Raw genomic sequence first — 22444 nt, forward strand, 5'->3', positions numbered from 1 at the left:
TCCGAATTAGATGAAGATCAGTAACTATGCGGAATTTAACGGAGCGGCTCACGGGTGCGGAGGCCTTCACCACTTGGCTTCCCAGAATGGATGCGATGAAAAAACTAACGCCTGTGACAACGTCGCTGGAAAATCACCTCCAATCAGGGGACAGAGCACAAAGTGTACGAAAAGAAAAGCCATTCGCGAACCAAAAAGAAAATGCTGCAGTCGCGTGTATATTTTCAAGATCACGTGCAAGAGCTTTTCAATTAGACTACGTCCCATCTGCGCACATTCACTGATCAGTATATCATAACAACAGGAAACATAAATGGCGAAGTGGATATAACGAGCAGTTCACATGTTGACAATTTTGTGCGTATGCGCAGACGAGGCGCAGGTCGCGTCCAGGCTTTTCAATACCTAAATTGATGTTCTGGGCATGCGTGAAGAGTCCTGCTGCGGGCTGCAGCCAGTCCAGCATAGTGAATGGAAACCAGCTCGTTTCGTTTTCAGTCGGGGGCTTTCGGGTATGTAATTGTACTGACAAGTATCATGTTGTTTAACTGTCCACCGTCTTTAAGATTAGGTGGAACTCGTTCCGTCGCCTTTATAAATCGGTTGGTTCATGTTGTCTTCAATTTTTATGTCTGAAATAGCTTCCTTGGTCGCTGCATGCTCTGACAGCTGGAGTGATGACCTAGCTAGCTTGCTATATATGAGGCAGTGGCGTCGATCATATCGTTGGCTAAGCATAGTCTTCGTCATGCGTGTATTTCCCCGCAACACAAATCTAAAATGTCTCTTGATTCAGTGATACATTTTAATTGGTGCAGCTTTGTGTTATGTTAAAATGGTTTAGCAAGTGTGTGGTATAAACCTTCCTTGATATAACTGCGTTTGTTTTGAACAGCAGGCTTTACCAAAGCTGCCACACCTCCTACATCATTCTAAGTTAAGGCAAGTAATATTACGTTGCGAGCGTGTGTTTTTGTTTTTTATATATTTTTTATTGTTTTGCCTGTTTTGTTTGATTCATTTTTGTGTTGTTTTCTTGGTTAAGAATGCCTGCTTAAGAGACGCGCGATTCCCTAGTTAAATTCCCTTCCTGTTCTGTCTGATGCACCTTATCTTGACCAGAGCGCGCGGTCGAACAACCAGCTGTTCAGTATCCACGCGTATATTTCAGCTGTCCCGGCGAAGCACGCGCTCCTTCGGTCGCCCCTCTATGGTACTCTAACAGTAGGTTAAATGCATTGACAGCATCAAAATGTGCTCGTTTGTCGCTTGCTGTTCACACAGAACAATTCATGCAAAATATTTTATACTAATTTATTGTTGTTGTTATTATTATTATTATTATTATTATTATTATTATTATTGTTGTTGTTGCTTATTATTATTATTATTATTATTATTATTATTGTTGTTGTTGTTCTTGTTCTTGTTGTTACTACTACTACTATTATTATTACTAGATCTTTGCTGGTTTATTTTGAACTAAGCTGGTTTTCGGACTTTTAAATAGGTTTTAGTTGAGGATGAAACTGGGAACAAGATCGTCCTGGACCTCCTCTAATAATTGTCCCGACACAAGAACAGTTGCGGGTTGTGGTAGCCATCGTTTCGTGTTAGGTTTTGAAACTATGTTGTGCTGTCTTGTAAGGGTATTTTTACGGGACAGTGAAGACAGTTCTGTGAAAAGAACGCATGCAAATTGCGATCTGGTTCAGAACACTGAATTGCCAGAAGGGGAAAATGTTCTATCCTCTCAGCTATCGCTTTAAAGAAGAGAGCTCCTGAGCCACAATCCCGTACTGACAGATACATGGAAGACATTGTAATCAGATGATTAGGGGTGTCAGTGCTGCCAATACATCAGTACTAAAGTCAGGGAGTTAGCTGTCAAATGAGTATTTGTACGGCAGTGCAGTTGATGTCAGTGCTGCAGTTGTCAAGAGATTTAGCTGTGTGTCAGTGCTGTAGCTTCTATAATTACAGTCAAGACAGTTACCTCTACATCTGTGCTGTAGTTGCTTTAATTTTGTCCTTTGTCGTTTCTGCATTCAGTGGGTTTGCTTTGGTGAGTCACCTCTCTTTTCCTTCCTGTGGGCTTGTTCCTGGAGGCATGCCTGGAGTTTTTTATTTTATTTTTTTATCAGGAGTTTCCGCCTGGAGACAACTTCCTACCCAGTATTATTTTATTTTATCAATTCACTTCAGCCTGCCTTGTTTTTTTCCTCCTTGGCCCCTGTAGGCATGTGTGGCCAGAGAGTTGTGCAGGCTTAACTCAGAGTGATGTCATATGATGTACAGCAGGGGAAGGGCTGGAAAGGGGGAGGGGATGGGCCACCTCTTGTTTGTGCCCTGCAGAGCATTTTGCTGCATTTTCATTCTGTAGAGTGCAATATAAAGAAAATATGATTGGCAGACCATGACGTAATTGACAGTAATATCAGAGGTGAGAGAGGGAGGGGGCAGTGGAGGGTGTTTCTGTAAGGGAGAGGATGCGTTGTGCCTCTCTTCGCGAAGTGCATCCATGGTCCGGATGAGGGAGAGCGCAGAATAAGATTCCTGTGGAGACTGTGGATGGCGGGGGGAGGGGGTTGGGGACATATTACATAACTGGTTGTGTGTCGTGCTCAACCAAGCATTACAGAGAGTTGCTTTTAATGCTGCAGTGAGATTCAGTACTGTAGTACCAGGAAAACAGAATAGCGTAAACACAATAAATTCACTCATGAAAGCTTGTCTTATCAGCAGAGGCTCGTTCCAGTGCTTTCTTTTTTATTGCCTTTATCAGTGAGCGCTGTCGTTGCTGGTATTTTTTTATTTCATCAACTTTAAGTTTGTCATGATTGGTGTCTATAACTGAGCAAGGGCTTCAACAGCACATTAACCGCACAGTCTAACTGGTCCTGGTGCAATGCATGCTGGGTCAGCAGCATCCTCCTGCATTGGTGGGTGTGACTGCAGCTCAACTGCCCTCATCCACTCACCCCTAGTCTAGGAATGGATTTTTGCCCCGAAACTACTCGGCCGAGAAACTACTATAACAGGATATTGATCTTTGCCTGTTTTCATTTTTTTCTGATGGGGATCGTGACAGCGTTTTCTGAGAGATTGAGGTTTTGAGAACAGGGACTCCAATTGCTGTGTGTAGCCTCTCTCTCCCTGTCATCCACTCTCTCTGTCTTCTTCTCTCTCTTTCTCTCTCTGAGCTTGTCTGTTCTTACCCCAGGCGTGTGATTCAGAGTGCGAGGGTGGACTGAAGTGGAGGGGGGGGGGGGGGGTTGTTTGGGGTGTGTGTGTGTGTGTGTGTATGGGGGTGATGCCCTGCTCAAGGAAGCAGAAATAATTCTACTGAAGCACCATTCTGCTGAGTGTGATGGGAGATTTACTGGGGTCGCCTGAAGGTGTCTTTGCTGCTGTCTAGGAGCGTGAGCTGTGGAGCAGCCCCGTGCAGTTTTTAAATTCTCGTTTGCAAAATGGAAATGACCGTTTAGCACGACTTTGCGCTCTTGATGACTGGGCAGGATCTGCAGGCTAGAAGAGTGATGATGTCATCACCTAGTCAAACCTAATTCTTTTTGACTGTTTGTAGATATGACCTGACTGTGCCCTTTTACTCCATGGTACACGTTGGGGTGACCTGTTTGTCACCTCTTGGTTCTGCTGGTAGTTTTTTTTTTTTTTTGCTAGCGCATAAATTATGGAAACTAAAATGATTTTTGCTTCATGAAAAAAGCAACATAAAGGCAAAAAAGCATTTTCATAATTGGCTTTTCAGTACTAATTCCCTCACCAGAATTCATAAGGCAGTGGTCTTCCATAAGCCAGCATACACTTCCACCACAGGTATGGAGATTCTCAGGCCGTGTTCCAAACTGTACACTTGTGTCCTGTGTTCTCGTGTTTAAGAACACGCCTCCAGGTACACTTGCAAGACTACACTTATCGAGTGTAACTATGTGTAATTTCTGTTCGTTTTGGAATGTGCTTTTACTTTTATGCCACCACTACTGACCTCTAACCAAGAAACAAAAATCTGTAGATAAAATATACTTACATTTGTACACAAAATCCTCCTGCCTTCTGTCGTCCAAGTTTGTATTTGTCCTCAAATACAGAATAAAAAACACAATGGCTACTTGGAAGGGAAGGCATGGAAATGTCTGCATCAAAGCACATTTTGTTTTTTAGTCCTTCCAAGAACACTAAGAGAACTTTCGGTGAAATCTCGCATTCTTGCCTTGTTGTGTTCTTGAGTTTTCATCTTTCTTGATCACGTGACCTTTTACGTCCGCACCTGCTTTACGCTCTAGGTAGAACACAGGAATACAGTTTGGAACACAGCCTCAGAGGCCCAAGCTGAGAGGTTCCTGTCCTCTGGGCTGGCTTCTTATTGGCTGATGCAGTGCAGGTGTCCCAGATATACTGGAGGATATGCCCAAGTGGTAACCCAAAGCATTGTGGTATAGCAAGGATTCAATCTTGGCAGTAAGCGTCTTTGTCAGCAGGAGTCCTACAAGATTGAATCCACTGATCTCAAGCTTAATTGCTGGGGAGCCACAGTGCCTGCTGTTTTTTTGGTGTGTTTCAGCACTGAACTATTTACCTTAAATTGATTGGTTAAAGAGTTCACAGTCTTTAGATCAAGATCTAATTTAGCTGCTGGTTGAAAGCAAAGCCTAAAACCTGAAGTCACTTCGGCCCTCCAGAAGCGGAGTTTGAGATCCCTGATATAAATCTGTTCAAGCTTAGTTTTGAAATTGTCAGTGGTGTTTGTGCACCGATGTTGTGCAATTTAAAATTGTGAAATGGTTGTGAGGCACAGCAATGAGCAATGAAATTTGTGCAGAAGCTCCTGAACACATTACTGTTTTCGCAATAAAAGTTTGTTATGAAATGAATGTAATTAAATGTGTGTCTGTGTGTGTGTGTGTTTGTCCTGCAAAAACAATGTATGAGTCTGCAATGATTCAAGGACAGGACCCTTGCATGCAGTAACCCTGAACATCAAATTAAATTAAGATTAGGGAAGCATAGCTTAAGTTAAGTAATTAAAGCTCTGTATTCATACAAAAAGGCGCCATTTCAAGGTCAATGTATCTACAGCCAGCCAACAATAAGATGAGTCAGACCTGAAAGCAGCTTGGGAAAGTAGGTGTGGTTGCACAACAACGCTTTAGTAAAGATGCTCTTATCCAGAGCAAATGGCACAACTCTGAATATAACAGGGCTGGATGAACTGCATTATACTGAAGTATAGGTACAGTGTAGACTCGGAACCTGGCGCTATTGTTGAAACAATGTGTCATTGTAGCAAAAGAAACTGCAATAAAAACATTGTCATACATAAGTGCCACAGAGAAAAAGGTCAGACTAAAACAAGCCCAGTAATTTCAGTGTTGTAACTTTCATTTCAGAGCTGGCTCAAGTTCTGCAAATACCGGTTAGTGGTCTGTTTTGATTGCTGGGCACACAATGCACTTTTGTAGGAGCTGGTTTTCGATCTGCCCAGAGCCTCTGCTTTGGTGACAGCTGTAATTACCTCATTCCACCAGTGGGGGGTGCAGGAAGGCTGAATGGCCAGGACTGGGACATGCTTCCCTGAAGGGCAAGATACCAGCAGGCTATTTAAGGACACGGAGCAGACAGAGACCTGGCAGGCATGCAAGGTCTGATAACAGCCTGATAATGGCGATCTGTCCCTGTTGACACCCTGTAGGCTGGCGTAAACCAGTTTTGAACTGAATGCTGACTATGACAGGAAGCCAGTAGGGGTTGGGGGAGGAAGGAGGAGGACAAGCAGAAGTGACACACAATCATTTTTGGAGGTGTTAGATGAGAAACAACATTCTAGATAGCAGTACGTGTTTATTTAACAGAAGAGTTTTGTGCATGAAGAGCAGTATTGAGAGGATGTTTACTATGGAACACCCCTGCAGGACAGGGCAGCAGTGATTTCAATGTGCTGACAGTAACTGCAATAATAGAGATGGCTGTCTTTGAAATGGTGGAGTTTAGCAGTTTCCCCTGTGCTTAAATGGCAGGCAGTATGAATGTGGAGACAATGTAACAGTTTCCCCTGTATGAATGTGGGGACAATGTAACAGTTCCCCCTGTATGAATGTGGAGACAATGTATCAGTTACCCCTGTATGAATGTGGAGACAATGTAACAGTTCCCCCTGTATGAATGTGGAGACAATGTAACAGTTTCCCCTGTATGAATGTGGGGACAATGTAACAGTTCCCCCTGTATGAATGTGGAGACAATGTAACAGTTCCCCCTGTGTATGACTGAGGAGCTGGTGTAACAGTTCCCCCTGTGTATGACTGAGGAGCTGGTGTAACAGTTCCCCCTGTATGAATGTGGAGACAATGTATCAGTTCCCCCTGTATGAATGTGGAGACAATGTAACAGTTCCCCCTGTGTATGACCGAGGAGCTGCTGTAACAGTTCCCCCTGTGTATGACTGAGGAGCTGGTGTAACAGTTCCCCCTGTGTATGACTGAGGAGATGGTGTAACAGCGCCCCCTGTGTTTCCAGGTGCGGATGTGGTCTGGGCAGTGATCCTGGGTGTACTGCAGCAGACGTGTTGAATTGATTGACAGCTCCTCCTCTCCCACTCCCGACACCAGCCATGGAGGTCGAGGCAGTTGCCGTGGGCAACCTGATCGATTTCGACTTGTCCCCATGTCCCGAGGGGGCGCCGGGTGCCCCAGCTGGCGCTCTTGCCGGCATGGACTTCCAGCAGCCCCTCCTCCCCGAGCCGCTGGCCCCCGCCCTGGGCTCTGACGCCCACCGCGACGACGGCAGCGCGGGCGACCGTGGCAACGACAGCGAGGCGACTGAGTCGGCGGACAGCGAGAACGAGGGAGCAGAATCTCCCTCCCACCCCTGGGGCTCCTCCCGCCGGTCCTCCTCGTCCAGTCACAGCGCAGAAGAGGAGGGCGGAGCCGAGGTGGCGGAGTGCAAGGAGTTCATGAAAGCCTACGTGGAGAAGGTGTTCCACAGCAGGTGGGGCAGCGGCTGGGAGAGGTGTGGGTGGGGTCTGAGGACAGGGACAAGGGCAGGGGTGGGTACTATGGGGGGACTGGAGTGGGGGTGTCTGCTTTAGACCAGAGATTTCAAACTCCTGTCCAAGAGGGGCCACAGTGTCTGCAGATTGTTAGTTTTCTTTTAAATCAAAAGGTGTGTGGACCCATGCCAATCAGTGACATAATTTAAGACCTTAAAAGTGCTGAATCACACCACAAGCCACCAGACACTGCAGGACCCTCCGTGATGGGCGTTTGTGATCCCTGCTTTGAGCTCTGCCTCTCCTGTTTCGGACAGGGAGGAGTTTGAGCAAGAGGAGAAGGCTCGCTTTGGAGAACTGTGCAGCGGAGAAAATGCAAAAGGACGGGAGTGGTTCGCCAAGTACGTCAGTGCACAGGTACGCCCATGCACAGAGTGTAAGAGCTGCGAGACGGTTTTAGACCAGCTAGGTACGAGGTTTTGAGGAGGGTCAACAGGAGCTTTAGAGCACAGGGTTTTTAGAGCAGAGGAGCTTCAGAGTACAGGGATTTCAGAGCACAGGGGTTTCAGAGCACAGGGTTTTTAGAGCACTGGGGTTTCAGAGCACAGGAGTTTCAGAGCACAGGGGTTTCAGAGCACAGGAGTTTCAAAGCACAGGAGTTTCAGAGCGCAGGGGTTTCAGAGCACAGGAGCTTTAGAGTACAGGGGTTTCAGAGCACAGGAGCTTTAGAGCACAGGAGTTTCAGAGCACAGGGTTTTTAGAGCACAGGAGTTTCAGAGCACAGGGGTATCAGAGCACAGGGTTTTTAGAGCACTGGGGTTTCAGAGCACAGGAGCTTTAGAGTACAGGGGTTTCAGAGCACAGGAGCTTTAGAGCACAGGAGTTTCAGAGCACAGGGTTTTTAGAGCACAGGAGTTTCAGAGCACAGGGGTATCAGAGCACAGGGTTTTTAGGGCACAGGAGTTTCAGAGCACAGGAGCTTTAGAGCACAGGGGTTTCAGAGCACAGGAGCGTCAGAGCACAGGGGTTTCAGAGCACTGATGCCTTTTGGGTACAGGGATTTCAGGGCACACTGATTTTGGAGCAAGTGTATCTTTACAAGTTGCAGTTAAATTAGCATACTTAATACAGGGTGGCGGTGTGGCATAAGGGTTTGGGAAGGCACCTGAGACTCCACGGCTGTAGGTTTGAATACCAGGTGGGGCATGAACACTAGGGAGCAGTAATAACACTGATGTCATGATGATTCCTGCCGTTCGAGAAGTTACCGATAGGGAGTAGTTTTACTGTAACTTTCCTCAGTCACAGTAATCTCACTGTTAATCTGCCATTGCTAGTTTTCTAGCTAGCAACATAGCTAGTACTGGGTCTGACATCACTTCCTGATGCCCTCATCTAGCTGTATTGAGATACTTAATCTAACAGCTGTGTCAAGTTACAAAACATCTGTCGGGGTTAGTGCCGATCTGCTTGCAGGCTCTTGCAGTCAAACACTTTGCGGAGTGAAAACTTGGTCTTGGACTGCTGTGGATGCATTCTGACTAACCATTCTGATTAACCAACAAGGCTTTTTTTTTCAGCGCTGCAACTCCAAGTGCGTGTCAGAGCAGACCTTCTACCGGCTGGTTCAGTCATTCGCCGTCGTTCTCTTTGAGTGAGTATCAAGTTTTCAGTCTCTTTTTTTCAGTCATTGACCCACTTGTTGAAGCCACCAATGTGAGGAAAGTGTTTTTGTTCCCATGCTGTTCCCACAGTATCCATTGCATTACTAAAACTTGCATTGCTAATTTATATTGCACAATATCTCACTTCCCTGAATGATTGTGAAAACCGGCCATGCGCAGCTGTTGCATCCACCAGGCCTGGGAACACGGTGTCTGTGCTAATACTGTGGGATCTCAAACTTAAATCCTGGAGGCTGATTTTTGGTGGGCTTTTAGCGCTCACATGCTTTGTTTAAGTAGCCAATTGGCTGAAGAGCCCCAACAGCTTGTTTCCAGGGCCTGAACTGGCTGTTGAACAAAAAGAAACCTGAAACGCCAGCAGACACCAGGCCCCTCAGAGACTGGAGTTTGAGATCCCTGGCATACAGTAAGGGATGTGCAAAGGTGTGATGTCCAGGTGGTGATTACGTGCTACCCGACAGGTGCTACCAGATGGATGACTACAGCCCAGCCAAAAACCTGATGACGATGTGCTTCACATACTACTACAAAGGTACGGCCTGTTCCAGCCCCGACCGTGTGAAAAGGGTGTTTTAGCCTGAGCCAGCCTCAGTGAGTCAGGCTTCTCCTCTCCGTGCATCGTTAGCTGCAATACAGAGGCTTCATCTTGTGTAAGGCCCTCGCCTTCCTCCCCAAGGCAACGGTAGGAGAAACAGCGGTGTGCGTTTGTGCGTGCGTCTGTGTTTAACTGCAGCGTAGTATTGCGGTTAGGGAACTGGGCTTTTAACTGAAGGGCTGCGGATTCCATTCCCAGTTGGAGCACTGCCATTTTTCTGTTGGGCACTTAATTGAATTGCTTCAGTAAAAATACCCAGCTGTATAAATCGTTTTTATGTACAAATGTAATCTGTGTAAGTCAACTCAGGATAAGAGCATCTGCTAAATGCCAAAATGTAAATTAAATGCAATGGAGTGTGTGTGTGTGTGTGTGTGTGTGTGCGCTAATGTATTTTTGTACTAATGTGTGTGTTGATTGTTCGTACTTGTATGTGTGTGTGTGTGTGTGTGTGTGTGTGTGTGTGTGTGTGTGTGTGTATGTGTGTGTGCTTTTGTGTATGCGTTTGTGTTGAGCCTGCCCTCTGTACCTCAGGCAGGTGCCAGCTGTCCCCCACGGAGCTCCTGGAGCGCCCGGCGAGCGGCATCGACTCGTACCTGCGCAGCGCCAACACCTGGCTGTCGGGCAAGAAGGACATCGCCGAGCGGCTGCTGAAGAACACCTCCGCCAAGACCGACGTCAAGGGCTTCTTCGGGGGCCTGGAGAGCAAGCTGAGAGGTCCCTCCGCACGCAAGACCGGGTGAGTGCCTCACTTCCTCCCCACAACTCAGCACTTCCTGTGTAGCATGGTAGGCAGGGCGGAAATGGTAAGCAGATTGAAATGCATGCACTTGAAATACACGTATGTACTTGTGTGCACGCGTTTATGTAATACAGTTTGCATGTCTCCTTTTTGATTGTACAGTTTATATCTCTGTGCCACCCGTGAAGCAACCCATAACCTCAGCTGTTTCGGTGGTGGTGTATAGATAGAGCTGTCTGGGAGATATTTTGTCATTTGTGGCAAGATAAATTTGTTGTATTTTTACCCATGCCTGGAAGTGGGTTCGTTCTATTTGTAGTAGCAGGGTTCTGAAAGGAATAATTCATTTTTCAGTTTTTGATGTTATTTCATTTTTACTGTAGTGTGCTAGTGTGCTTTTGATTGGCTCAGATGGTTTTTAGATACAAAGCACTCGCACATGCATGTACTCACACACACGCACATGCACACTCACTCACACACGTTTAGCAGGCTGACGTTTCTCCACAAGGGGGAGCTGTTGGCACTCAAGTAGCTGATAATTCGGGGTGGGGGGGTTACCTAAGAGTGGTGCATTGCATCAATGACACTGTGTGTCCTTGTTGTCCAATGAAGTATGCTTTAGATTTACACTGGCTGGTGTAAAGGTTATTTGGGGTTTTGTTGTGTTCATCACATGCATAAATAACTGTCTGGGCCAATCGAGACCATGCACTGAAACTGAAATAAGGTCCAAAACCCCAGAAAGTGAACTGTCCCTTTAAGAAGTTGCCGTTTGGGACTTCATGTCATGTTTTCCACAGTGTTTCTATTTTGTATGATGTTGAAGGTTGTAGCTCCTCCAGTACTGTACGTAACAGCACTCAGCAATGCTATTCTCTTCTGTTTTCTTGCCTTCCCTTCTCTTCGGATCAGAGATGCAGAAAGCCCGGCCGAAGAAAAGCCCAAAACGCCCGGTACGTGTCTTTGTCTCTAGCATGTCCAACTCTGGCCCTACCTCTTTGTTATCATAACTGTTCATCTTCCAGTGCTGACTGTACACATTCTCCTGTACCTGACTACCTCTCTATCTGCTTATTCTCCTTTACCTAAATCTATCCGTCTCATTCTCCTATTCCTGACTCTGCCTTTCTACCTGCTAATCCCCCTTTACCTAAACCTATCCCTCTCATTCTCCTGTACCTGACTCTACCTGTTCATTCTCGTCTGCCTAAATCTACCCCTCTCATTCACCTGTACCTGACTTTACCTGAATTCACCCCTCTCATTCTCCGGTACCTGACTTTACCTGAATCCACCCCTGTCATTCACCTGTACCTGACGTTACCTGAATCCACCCCTCTCATTCTCCGATGCCTGGCTTTACCTTAATTCACCCCTTTCATTCTCCTGTACCTGACTGTGCATGTTTATTCTGCTTTACCTGACTTTACCTCTTCATTCTCTGGTACCTGACTCTACCTGTTCTCATGCTTGCAGTGTCTCCTGAGTCTCCTGATGAAAACAAGGGGGAGAAGATCTACCTGTACACACACCTGAAGCAGCAGCCCATCTGGTAGGAGGCATTCAGGCAAATACAGTTCAGCTGAGGATAAGAGTTCATGGAGACGTTGGCTCTGTTCTGACAGCGAAGGAGACATTTTGTGAAGGAGACGTCTGAACAACCTGCCCTAAAACCTTGTTGCGTCCCTGACAGGCACACCTTGAGGTTCTGGAACGCTGCGTTTTTCGATGCTGTCCACTGCGAGAGGAAAAAGAGGTCACCAACAACGAGGTGAGGCAGGTGGCAGGTGGGGAGTCCTCTTATGCAGTATACAGTAATGCTTCACTTCACTCTCTGCTGCTATTACTATTGGCGCCTTCATTTCTTGACTTGTATATATGCCAGTCATGAGCAAGTAGATGACTGTATATGTTGTTTGTATAGGGCAGTAATGTCAGAGGGTGGTGTTTGTCTACTGTACGGTATGTACGTGATTAATGATAGTGGTGTTTCAGAATGGGGCGTGTGTTGGAATCTGTGAAAGCGAATGTAGTTAAATAGTGTGTATGTGTGTAAGCGTGTGTGTGCGCACGTGTGTCTGTGTGTGTGACTGTGTAGATATGTTTATTGCAATTGTAGTGTGTCAGGGTAGCCAATGCCTGAAATGCCTGAGAGTTGGAGAGTTGTACAGAGGATAATATAGTACTGAGTGTCTCAGTGATTGTGTGAATGCGGTTTACATGGACTGTTTTTAAACTTCTGCTGACATCAGGCTTTTTCTTCTTCTTTCCTGTTCTCCTCACACTTTGCATGCATTTCTAACCCTTTGTTTCCCTGTGTCCTGCTGCCCGTCAGGCGGACGGCTGAGGAAGAGAAAGGAGAGAGGTCTGTCCATCATGTCTGCTCCCCTCATCCCTGATAGAGGGAGGGTGAGAGAGGCAAGGGGATGAGAGGAGGAGGAGGAAGGAGAAAACAGGAGGGGAGTGAAGGATTGGGAAAGGGAGAGAAAGGAATAAGGGTAGAACGAGGAAAGGGAAGAAGAAGGGAGAAGGATGGAGAAAGGAAAGAGGAAGAGCAGGAGTGAAGGAGGGAGGAAGTGGAAGGGGAGAAGAAGGGTATAAAGAAAGGCAAAAGAGAAGTCTTGAGAAAGGGAGATTGGAGTTGTATTAACATGTAAAGTAATTGTATTATATTTATTAGAGTAGATTAAGATGATTGTAGAATGAGAGAAATTCATGGATCAGGCAAGCAGGTAGAAAAAGATTTAAGGTGGTAGGAGACTTTTTGGCATGTATAAAGTGCATGTTGCAGTGTTTGCTTTACAACTGAGTGTGGAGAAAAAAACACCCGTGAGAAAGGTGAGACAGGGTTGTACAATTCAATACAGCACTGTTTAATATATACCTGTGTGCCAGTGTTTGAATGGTCATCAAGCCCACCATCTCTCCCTACAGGGTCCACGATGGCAAAATCCTACTTTTACAGAGGGTACTGCTAAAGCAGAGTTGTCATACTTGGGCCCTGGCAGTAAACAAAAAATTAATATTTCATTAATATATATTAGGGATGTCCCATGTTCGATGTAAAAATTGAAACTACTATAACATTGTCCTACAGAACATCCTGCTTCACTGTAAAAATATAGACCAAAACATAAATTCCATTTTGTGACCACTGTTACCCATTTGAAGCGGAATAATACTGTTTTTTCAGTTGTGACCTGAGCCACTTCCTGTCTTGAATGAACTAAATGAATGTTGTTCAGTGTTTCGCTTTTGCCGAGTATTCCAGTGGAATGTTGTAGCGACCAGAGTGAATCAGATGACCAGGCTGTGTTATTTATTTCAAAGAGATAATTGGGTAAAGCGCACATGGTAATAAATATTCACCATAATTGGGTAGAAACAACAACATACTTTGGATATCTTCTTTCCTAGCTGATAGCTGTGGGTTTTGGGCAGACTCATTGTGGTTTGCCTGATAGCAGCTAAATGTCATGCAGTCTCCACTCCCTGGCGAGCCCAGGTCACTGCATTGCTGTGGCTAGGGGGAGGTTTGTAAGGTCTGGGGACGTCAGGGCTTTGTCAGCATTATTGCACTGTGCACTGCACGGAATGCTGTGGTCAGAGACAGACCAAGGTCTGGTAAAACAATGGGAGGCAGCCAGAAGTAAAAAAGAGTCTGAATGGGCTTAACTGCATTCAGTCCCACCCATAATCCAGCTTGGTCTCCCACATCAGGGCTTGTGTCTGTAAATGTCAAAGGGGAGGAGTGCTGACCTTGTTTGTTTGTCAGAATTTGTCCTGTTTATTTCCTTATGTTGGTGATTGTGACATAATGTTATCCATTATGAGCTGGAAAGTAGAACTGATCCTATGTCAGCCTTTCTACTGGCTTTAAGAATATGGCCTTGACGGTGTGTTGGGCCTTGAGGGGACATTCAGGTCAGAAGCCTGGTGAAATATCTGAGGTTCTGTACACTACTTCATGTCTGAGGTGCGGAATCACTAAAGCTGAAAGTACTGCAAATAGAATTTTGGGCATTCTCTCTGTACAGCCCAGTGCATGATGGGCATTTCCTCTTTACTGCCCATTGCATGATGGGCATTTCCTCTGCACAGCCCATTGCATGGTGGGTATTCTCTCTCCATGGCCCCCTGCATGTTTGGTATCTCTTCATTGCCTATGATGAGTACTGCCTTAAATGTGGCCAATTGCATGATGCCCGCAACTGATTTCTTCAAAAGTTTCTATTTGGCAACTCTTTCATAACTGAGAAATACAATACAGCTCTATACAAATCTGTCTCAACAACTGTTTTTTTTCCTGAGAGTGTGTGTATAGTACATGTGTGTATGTTAAATGTGTCATATATGTTAGTCAACCTCTTTGAACCAGTTTAACTAAGATATTTGCCATCTACTGCTGTTGGCTTCTGCAGTGACACCATTGCTTTGGAATCACGCACTCACACTCTTTAACCACGAGGTGACAGTGCTCTACAGGGCCTTCTGAAACTGGCTGGCAGGTCACCTTCCTCAGTCTTAAATATCAGTATCAAGTGATGGGCTTGTTGGTATACCTTTTATTTTTTTGTACATAGTCCATGTGTGCTGATTGTTCTAAACTCCCCATACTGATAAATCATTGACGAGTCTGTGAAGAGCAGCATGCCTGATTTGGGTCAGTGTTACTGTCTCATAGCTACTCATTTCCATCATTACAAGCCCACAGAGAGGAAGAGTGGCAGGGTACTGAAGCTTTAGGATGGAAATGTGTCTTACATGCAAGTAAATGTGTGATCATTTAATGGATGTGGGTCCCCACAAAACCCATTTATTTTGTCCCAATTGGTTTGTCTATTTATATGTCTGAAAATAGTGCAACCTGTTCAAAAATGTTAGTGGGACGCAGGCTTAAAAATTCCAAATTGTTCATTTATTATATATAAAACACAAAAAAAAAAAACATTAAAAGAGCATTGACTTTGGTCTTCGTGGCCTTTCTCAGTGCGAGATAAAACGTGATACATTCAACATGAAAAAACAGGAAATAGATGTTCCACCAGCTGGACGAGATAGCAGTGTAGTCAAGATGACCATTTCCAGACCCTGTATTTTTATGTGCATCTAAAATTCAGTTTCGTGTCCCCTGGTGTGGCTCTGGAATTGTCCTCTGAAATTGTAGAGTAAAAAGTGCATGCATTGCATTTACAGTGAGTTTTATTTGATCTGGGCTGACCCCTGGTTTGGTGTACATCGGTCCATCGGTGGAGGTAAAATCTGTGAATGTGTGGGCTCTGGACATCTCATTGGCTGTAGCCAAAGATATTCGGGTAGCCCCATCTGAGCGAGGTCTTCAGTGGAAGTGGCGTATTAGTACTGTGAACTTTTGGTTGCCATGGTGCCTGACCTCTGCCTCTTTCTTTTCCCTAGAGAGAAATGGTGTCACATGACCCAGGAGGAGAAAGATGACAGCTCGAGGTTCAATGAGAACATCACCTTCGGCCAGCTCGGGTGTGTTTGCGTTTGTGCGTCTGTCTGTGTGTATGTGTGCACGTGCCTGTACATGTGTGTGTGTGCATGAATGTGCACGTCTGTATGTGCATGCGTGTTTCTGTGGTATGTGCTTGGTGTTTTGATGAATGATGGTGATTTGCAGTGTCTGTGGGTTAGGGAGCATAGTGTGTCTAATTACCATTCGTGAGGTTTGAGGTTAGTATATTGGCATAGTAGAGTGGAGAGCAGCATAATGTATTGGTCAGAACAAGGATGTGGTTTCCATGCAGCCATATTTATACCTCTGGGTCTGCTTGTCTGCTGTATAATGTAGTTATTTTAATACAAGTAGTGGATTGAGGTTTGGATTACCTGTGATTTTTTGTCTGTTTTTTATATCCCTGTGTCCTATGGTTGTATGGCTGTGTCTTTCTGGTGTGTGTGTGTGTGTGTGTCTGGCTGTTTATCCTGTGAATCTGTGTAGCAGTTTGTGTATGTATTTCCTTTGTAAGTTGTATTATAGTAAGAAGACGTATTATGATTTGCTTGTATATAGTGTGCCTATTACAATAAGAGACGTGTGAATTGTGGTTTGTCTTTGAAGGACGTTTACACACAACATGCTGGCCTTCGGTCTCAGCAAGAAGCTCTGCAACGATTTCCTCAAGAAACAGGCAGTCATCGGGAATCTGAATGAAGGTACAGCAGCTCGCCCCTCGCTTTATGACAAGGGACAATGCTGGCTGAAATATACAGCCAATCAAATGGTTCACTCAACTTGCGTGGAAAAACATAAAATCCTGAAAAAGCTCAGATTTTCAAAAAGCAAAAATACTTAACTCACATACATAAAATCAAGGAGTACTTTTAACTCTGTAGGAGTACATATTGTATGGTGCCAGATGGCCTCATATATATTCTGTTAGGATTTATTTAACATGGAAAATTGTGCTATGCAGTACTCATCCTGTGCATTTGCCTTTGTGTTCTCTTCTTCCAGAACAGTACAAGCTGCTCAGTGACCACATTGAGCAGATGGCTGCAGAGTGATGTGGACTTATCTGCTCAACCTCTGAAGACCACTTGATCTACATCTGCTTATCCCTGCTTACCTCCTCTTCCCCCTACTCAAGCCTGCTCACCTCACCACTGCTCACCTGCTCACTCCCGTCGCCCGCTCAACCCTGCTCACCTCCTCGCTCTCACCGCCCTCCTCCTGCTCAACCCTGCTCACCTCCATCGCTGCTCACTCTCCTCCTCTGCTGCCAACCCTGCTCACCTTTACTTCCTCCAACTCACCTCCTGTTCCTCCTGCTCAAACCTGCTCATCTCCATTTCCCCCTGCTCAAGCTTGCTTACCTCCACTTCCTCCTGCTCCCCTCTTATTCCTCCTGCTGAACACCTACTCACCCTCTCTTCTCCTGCTCAATCCTGCTCACCTCCACTTCCTCCTGTTCACCTCATCTTCCTTCTGCTCAAACCTGCTCACCTCCACTTCCCCCTGCTGAAGCCTGCTCACCTCATCTTCCTACTGCTCAAACCTGCTCACCTCCACTTCCTCCTGCTCAAGCCTGCTCACCTCCACTTCCTCATGCTCAAGCCTGCTCACCTCCTTTTCCTCCTGCACAAACCTGCTCACCTCCACTTCCTCCTGCTCAATTCTGCTGACCTCCACTTCCTCCCGCTTTGCTTTACTTCCTCCTGTTCACCTCAGCTTTCCCCTGTTCATCTCCATTTCCTCAAAGTCATGACTGCTCATCTTCACTTCCGCTCCCTCTTTGCTGGTCTTCTCCACCCCATGTGCGTCAACACCGCTCGCTCCCGCTTCCTCTGGGTCAGCTGCTCACCTCTACTTCCTCCTTCCTATGTCTTCCTCCTGTGATACACCTGCGACCTGACCAGCCCTGTTCCTCAGTGACACATAGCAGCAGTCCTGAGGTGGGGGAAGGGGGAAGAGAGAGAGAGTTTTGTTTGAGGGGTGACTGTTTTTCTTCAGGTGATAGCAGCTCACACAGTGTTCCAAGTATGAATCTGACTAAAGCTTGTAGGACAAATCCTCCTCCTTAAGGCAGTGCCCCCAACCTTGTGGCAGCTTTCCACATGCCCTAACTTTATTACCCACCCTCCCCCCCCCTCCCGCCCCTAACTGACACGCTGAAGCATGAGATGATTTGATACTGACTGCAAGTTGTTACAATTGCAAGGTCACCTGAATAATCCGTCCAATCCCAATGAGGTGTTTTTCTCTCCCTCTCTCTTCTGATTGGTGGATACGTGTGCATTGGGTTTTGGGTGAGAACTACCCCCTCCTCAATGTGTCATGCTATGGAAAAGGCACTGTATGAATTTAAGTCATTTTTGTTATGGTTATTATCAGTACTCCAATGTGTTTGTTATCAGCGGAACGCATGCAAAAAGAGCCACTTCGTTCTGTTCAAAGTGCCTTTGATGCATCAGAAGGTACCTCTTTGTAGAGTTATTTTAGATGCAAGCTTCAGTGTTAAAAAGGATGGATCCTCCTCCTCCTGTTGACTGGTGATTGAAAGTGAATGCATCTTTAACAGTGGAACAATGAGTCCTATCTCCTTTTTTCCTGTGAGCGAGTGAGTGGGGCAAGTGAGCAAGGGAGTGAGTGAGCGAGCGAGTGAGAGTACGTGCGTGCACGCCTGCCCATGGTAATTTTGCCATGTATCCATGTGTTATGCAAATAGGACACAATTCTTGGTGGAGCATGCATAGTGTAATTGCGGAAATCAGCCCACTAGGGGCCAGTAACAGCATTTCTCAGAGTAGCCCATTAAAACTGTGGGTTCATACTTTTCAAATATCGGACCTGCATTCTCTGCTCCTCCATCTTTGAGAAGCAAAGGCACTTATGTAATGTACATGTGCATATTCTTTAGTGTGTACATGTGTTAACAAAGAAAGGAAATATAATAATTTTTTGTGCTCTGATGGCTCTTGCAATAATCTTGGATGGGTTAAAGGGATGAACTGTTTTCTTACTTGTTTATTTATTAGTAGTAATAAAATTGATTTATATGTATCTGCTGTACCTGTCTAATGTGTATATATTAAAATATGTGCAGATATTTTGTGCTTGCAAAGTGCAGTTGTTGCCTTTGGTTTCTCACCATAACTGTGATTCTGGCTTAATCTTGAGTTGTTTTTTTTTTTTTTTTTCATTTTTGTAAATCTATCCAGTCGGTTTGCAGTTTTGGATAAGACTTTGTGAATCTGATGCACGTTTTAATACTATGTACCTACGTGTTGTTTTATCTATGGTGTCAAATCGAAGAATGTGTAAAACCATAGATGTTACAAAGTTCTTAGATATGTCTTTCTGTTCTGTGGACCGCTGGTTTAGTAGTAGAAACTGCCCAGCTGTAGTACAACCCCAGAGGGCCCACGGTTTTCCCACAGAGATGTTAAAGTGACATGCTTCAAGAGTGTGTGTTAGCTATGTAGAGAATATACTTGTTGTTCTATGATGCTGTAGTTTGTAGACATACTCAGTGTGCTGTAGCTGTAGCTAATAGCGTTGTGTAGGTGTGGGTTTTATTATTGTGTTGTAGCTGTGTTGTGTTACTGTCCTCCTTGGTTACTACCAGTCACTCCATTTGAATCATTTGTCTTGTCATTGTTGTCTGCTTGTCTTCTTGCCAAGGGAATGCCACCAATCTCTTGTTGCCATGCAAAGACATTCTCCTGTCTTGTTACCTGATAAGAAAAAAAACATCATCATTGTCTTGTAGCTATTGGAATATGCTCACTTTTGTCTGTTTGCTGGTTGCTGTCGGATGATCTGCCCCCTGGTCTTGTTGCTATAAGACATCCTATCCAGTAGAGGGCAGAGTAATATAGTGTCAGATGTAACACTGCTAAGCATATGTGCTGTTGCCTTCTCCTGCATCATGTCATATCTCAGAATGCACAATGACCTCTGCATGGAGGGTCATACTAATCAAAGCAAACCGTGATCATAAAGATGTATTTTTGTGTGTCAAATCTGATGCAAGTTTTAGAAACAGTCACGTGTTGAAATAAAATTATTTTGTAACATGACATTTCTTAGTGTTTTATTCTGTTATACCAGAACTTTCTGTTGGAAAGTCCATTTTTTGTGTAACAATATTACTGTAGGAGGGAGATTTGTGCGAGTTTTCTGTACTTATTTGAAGTGTGTGGTGAGTGTTACTGTAAGAGGGTGTTGTCTGACAGTCGTACTATGAGCATGTGTTGTGTGGCAGTGTTACTGAGACAGTGTGTTGTGTGACGTGCAGTGAGGATGATTCCCTGTGCTGAACCAAACTCAATTTTCATGGTAACAAACAGAGTCATGGGCCCTGAGACAACCCTATAACACATGCTCACATTCACATTCATCTCTGTCTCACACTAAAATTACACATTCTCTCACACTACAACACACACAAGCACACACACACATTTTTTGCACTCTTTTGCACTGTAGTTGTATGGTGGTGATATGCATGGACACACACATTCTGCCTCAGACTGCAACACAGTTGTAAGGGAGTGACACATGGACACAAACACATCAGCAGTAATAGTGTCAGAACAGCTTGCTTACTTAATCTACCATGAGCTTTAAGATGACCTGTACCATGGCTGCCTGCAAGGATGGCTTAGATGCACATTACCAACCACTGAAGGAGCAGACTCTTATCCAAATTCAAGGCGTCAAATTCAAGACTTGCAGGACCACTGTCTGGAGGTTTCTTTTCAACATCATCCGATTTAGTCAATCTGCTCCTTTAATTAAATACTTAGGTGCTGAAAAGCACAAAAAAATCTGCAGACATTGCATGCCTCCAGAGATCCAAACCTTAAAACTGTCTTTCCCATTGGCTGCACAAATTCAGTCAACTGACCACTAGGGGGAGCACTTGATGCAAGCTAGGCACTGAGGACAAGTGTCACTCAGTAGCTGGGCATTAATCACCAGCATGGGGACATGGCGTGACTAATGGGCCTACCACAGTGTTAATAATGGCAGGTCAGGGGCAAGAGTGTCGCCGGAATTAATTTACCCAATTTGCCTGTCTGTGTGTGCTGTGTACGCACATATATTGGGGGCTTCTATTCAGTTTTGAAATCTCAGTTCAGGACCCCTTGAACATACAATAAACATTAGCATGAAACTATGTGGAAAAGCCTGGGGCTTCTGTTATTTTCACATAGAAACAAGCGTAATGAATTCACCAACACCATCTGGCCTTCAATTATTAGAATCATGAAGGTTTTAGGAAATAATATTTTAATTTATCATTTCAAATTTCAAAATTCTCATTTTGCAGTATGGATCAGGTGTATTTCACCCTGCTGGACATGTTTCAATTACCCAGTGTAGCTCCCACCCCTGGTTAAAGAAACTTTGAATGTGTTTCCTATCTTTCAGATCCCAATACTATCTGTTATTGTAGGTATGAACACATATACTTGTTTTGCAAGGACTCAAGTCAGATGAAGCCTAAAGACACACAACTGCTATAACTACTGTACTGTCAAATCTATAATAAAGGTCTCTTATAACTACATTATGTTCTATTTAAGGGAAAGTCTCACAATGTCATTCAGTGCTGGCCCTAGCCTTTGAGGGCCCCTAAGCAGGATTTGATTTGATTTGATTTTTTTTTTTCAGTGTCACAAAATAATGCAGGAAACATACAGTGAGCTCCATAATGTTTGGGACAAAGACATTTATGTTTCCATTATTTGGCTCTGTACTGCACAGAGTTACATTTGTAATGTGGTTGAAGTTCAGATTCTTAGACTTTATTAATTGGTATTTTTTATAAATTTTGGTTTCACCATGTAGAAATGATAGCACATTTTATACATAGTTCTTCCATTTCAGTGCACCATAATGTTTGGGACAAATGGCTTCACAATGTTTCTGATTAGCCAGGGGTGTTCAATTGCTTTCTTTGTGCAGGTATAGGCTTGAGTATCTAGTCTTGATTCTAGTCTTTGGAGTCTGTTTTTGGCGTTTTTCAACATGAGAGCCAATGAAAGTCAGCGAAGCCATTACGAGGCTGAGAAATAAGAAAAAACAGTCAGAGACACAAGCCAAACCTTAGGCTTATCAAAATCAACTGCTTGAAACATCAGTTAGTAGAAAGAGTACTGGTGAGCTCAGTAATCACAAAGGGCCTAGTAAGCCAAGGAAGAGCTCTGCAGTTGATGAAGAATTCTCACTTTAATGTTGAAAAGGTCCCAGATCAGAAATCCTCTTCAAGAGGCAGGCATGGATGTGTCTGTGACTACTGTCTTCAGAAGACTTCACGAACAGAACTACAGAGGCGACACTGCAAGATGCAAACCACAAGTTAGCTTCGAAACAGGACAGGTTGCAGTTTGATAAGAAGTACCTGAAAGAGTCTGCAGAGTTCTGGAATAAGGTTTTGTGGACAGGTGAGACCAAGATTAAACTTATATCAGAGAGATGGCAAGAGCAGAGTGTGGAGGCCGGAGAACTGTCCACAGTCCATGAAACATGGTGATGGGGGTGTTATGGTTTGGGCATGTTTGGCTGCCACAGGTATGGCTGAGTAGGCTCACTTGCCTTCACTGATGATGTAACTGCTGTTAGCAGCAGCAAAATGAATTGTAAAATGTATAGAAGCATCTTATCTGCTGAAGTTCAAGCAAATGCCTCCAAACTCATTGCGTGGTGCTTCATCCTACAGCAAGACAATGATACCAAGCATACTCCTAAAGCCCCAAAGGAGTTTTTCAGAGCCAAAAACTATAACATTCTTGACTGGCTAAGTCATTCTCCCGATCTGAACCAAATTGAACATATGTTTCAGATGATAGAAAAAAAACTTAAGGCAACTAGCCCCAAAAACAAGCAGGAGCTGAGGACAGAACAGGCCTGGCAGAGCATCACCAGAGAAGATACTCAG

General features: G+C 44.7%; 1 protein-coding gene and 1 long non-coding RNA gene across 8 annotated transcripts; one reads left to right on the forward strand and one right to left on the reverse strand.

Annotated features, from left to right (window-relative positions):
• The first annotated feature begins 291 nt into the window (after positions 1–291).
• On the forward strand, positions 292–19577 carry kiaa0513 (KIAA0513 ortholog). Of its 7 annotated transcripts, none has more exons than XM_064335522.1 (15): positions 292–512; positions 896–942; positions 6538–7008; positions 7327–7426; positions 8590–8663; positions 9156–9226; positions 9824–10028; positions 10947–10987; positions 11511–11586; positions 11728–11805; positions 12370–12399; positions 15450–15530; positions 16117–16211; positions 16513–16646; positions 16994–19577. In XM_064335522.1, the coding sequence occupies exons 3-14, from the start codon at positions 6632–6634 to the stop codon at positions 16560–16562; spliced, it is 1278 nt and encodes a 425-aa protein (XP_064191592.1). In that variant the 5' UTR covers positions 292–512; positions 896–942; positions 6538–6631; the 3' UTR covers positions 16563–16646; positions 16994–19577. The 7 variants fall into 7 exon arrangements, with proteins under 7 accessions (XP_064191592.1, XP_064191593.1, XP_064191597.1 ...); XM_064335523.1 differs by having other exon boundaries at positions 899–942; XM_064335527.1 differs by lacking the exon at positions 896–942 and having other exon boundaries at positions 293–512; positions 16513–16654; positions 17092–19577.
• LOC135254922 (uncharacterized) lies at positions 16696–17176 on the reverse strand. Its single transcript, XR_010329991.1, has 3 exons — positions 17054–17176; positions 16792–16914; positions 16696–16746 (listed from the first exon to the last, which is right to left on the reverse strand). It is a non-coding gene; the product is annotated as an uncharacterized LOC135254922 (long non-coding RNA).
• Positions 19578–22444: the final 2867 nt, after the last annotated feature.

The sequence above is a fragment of the Anguilla rostrata genome, chromosome 5, assembly GCF_018555375.3.
Source record: "Anguilla rostrata isolate EN2019 chromosome 5, ASM1855537v3, whole genome shotgun sequence".
Taxonomy (NCBI): Eukaryota; Metazoa; Chordata; class Actinopteri; order Anguilliformes; family Anguillidae; genus Anguilla; species Anguilla rostrata.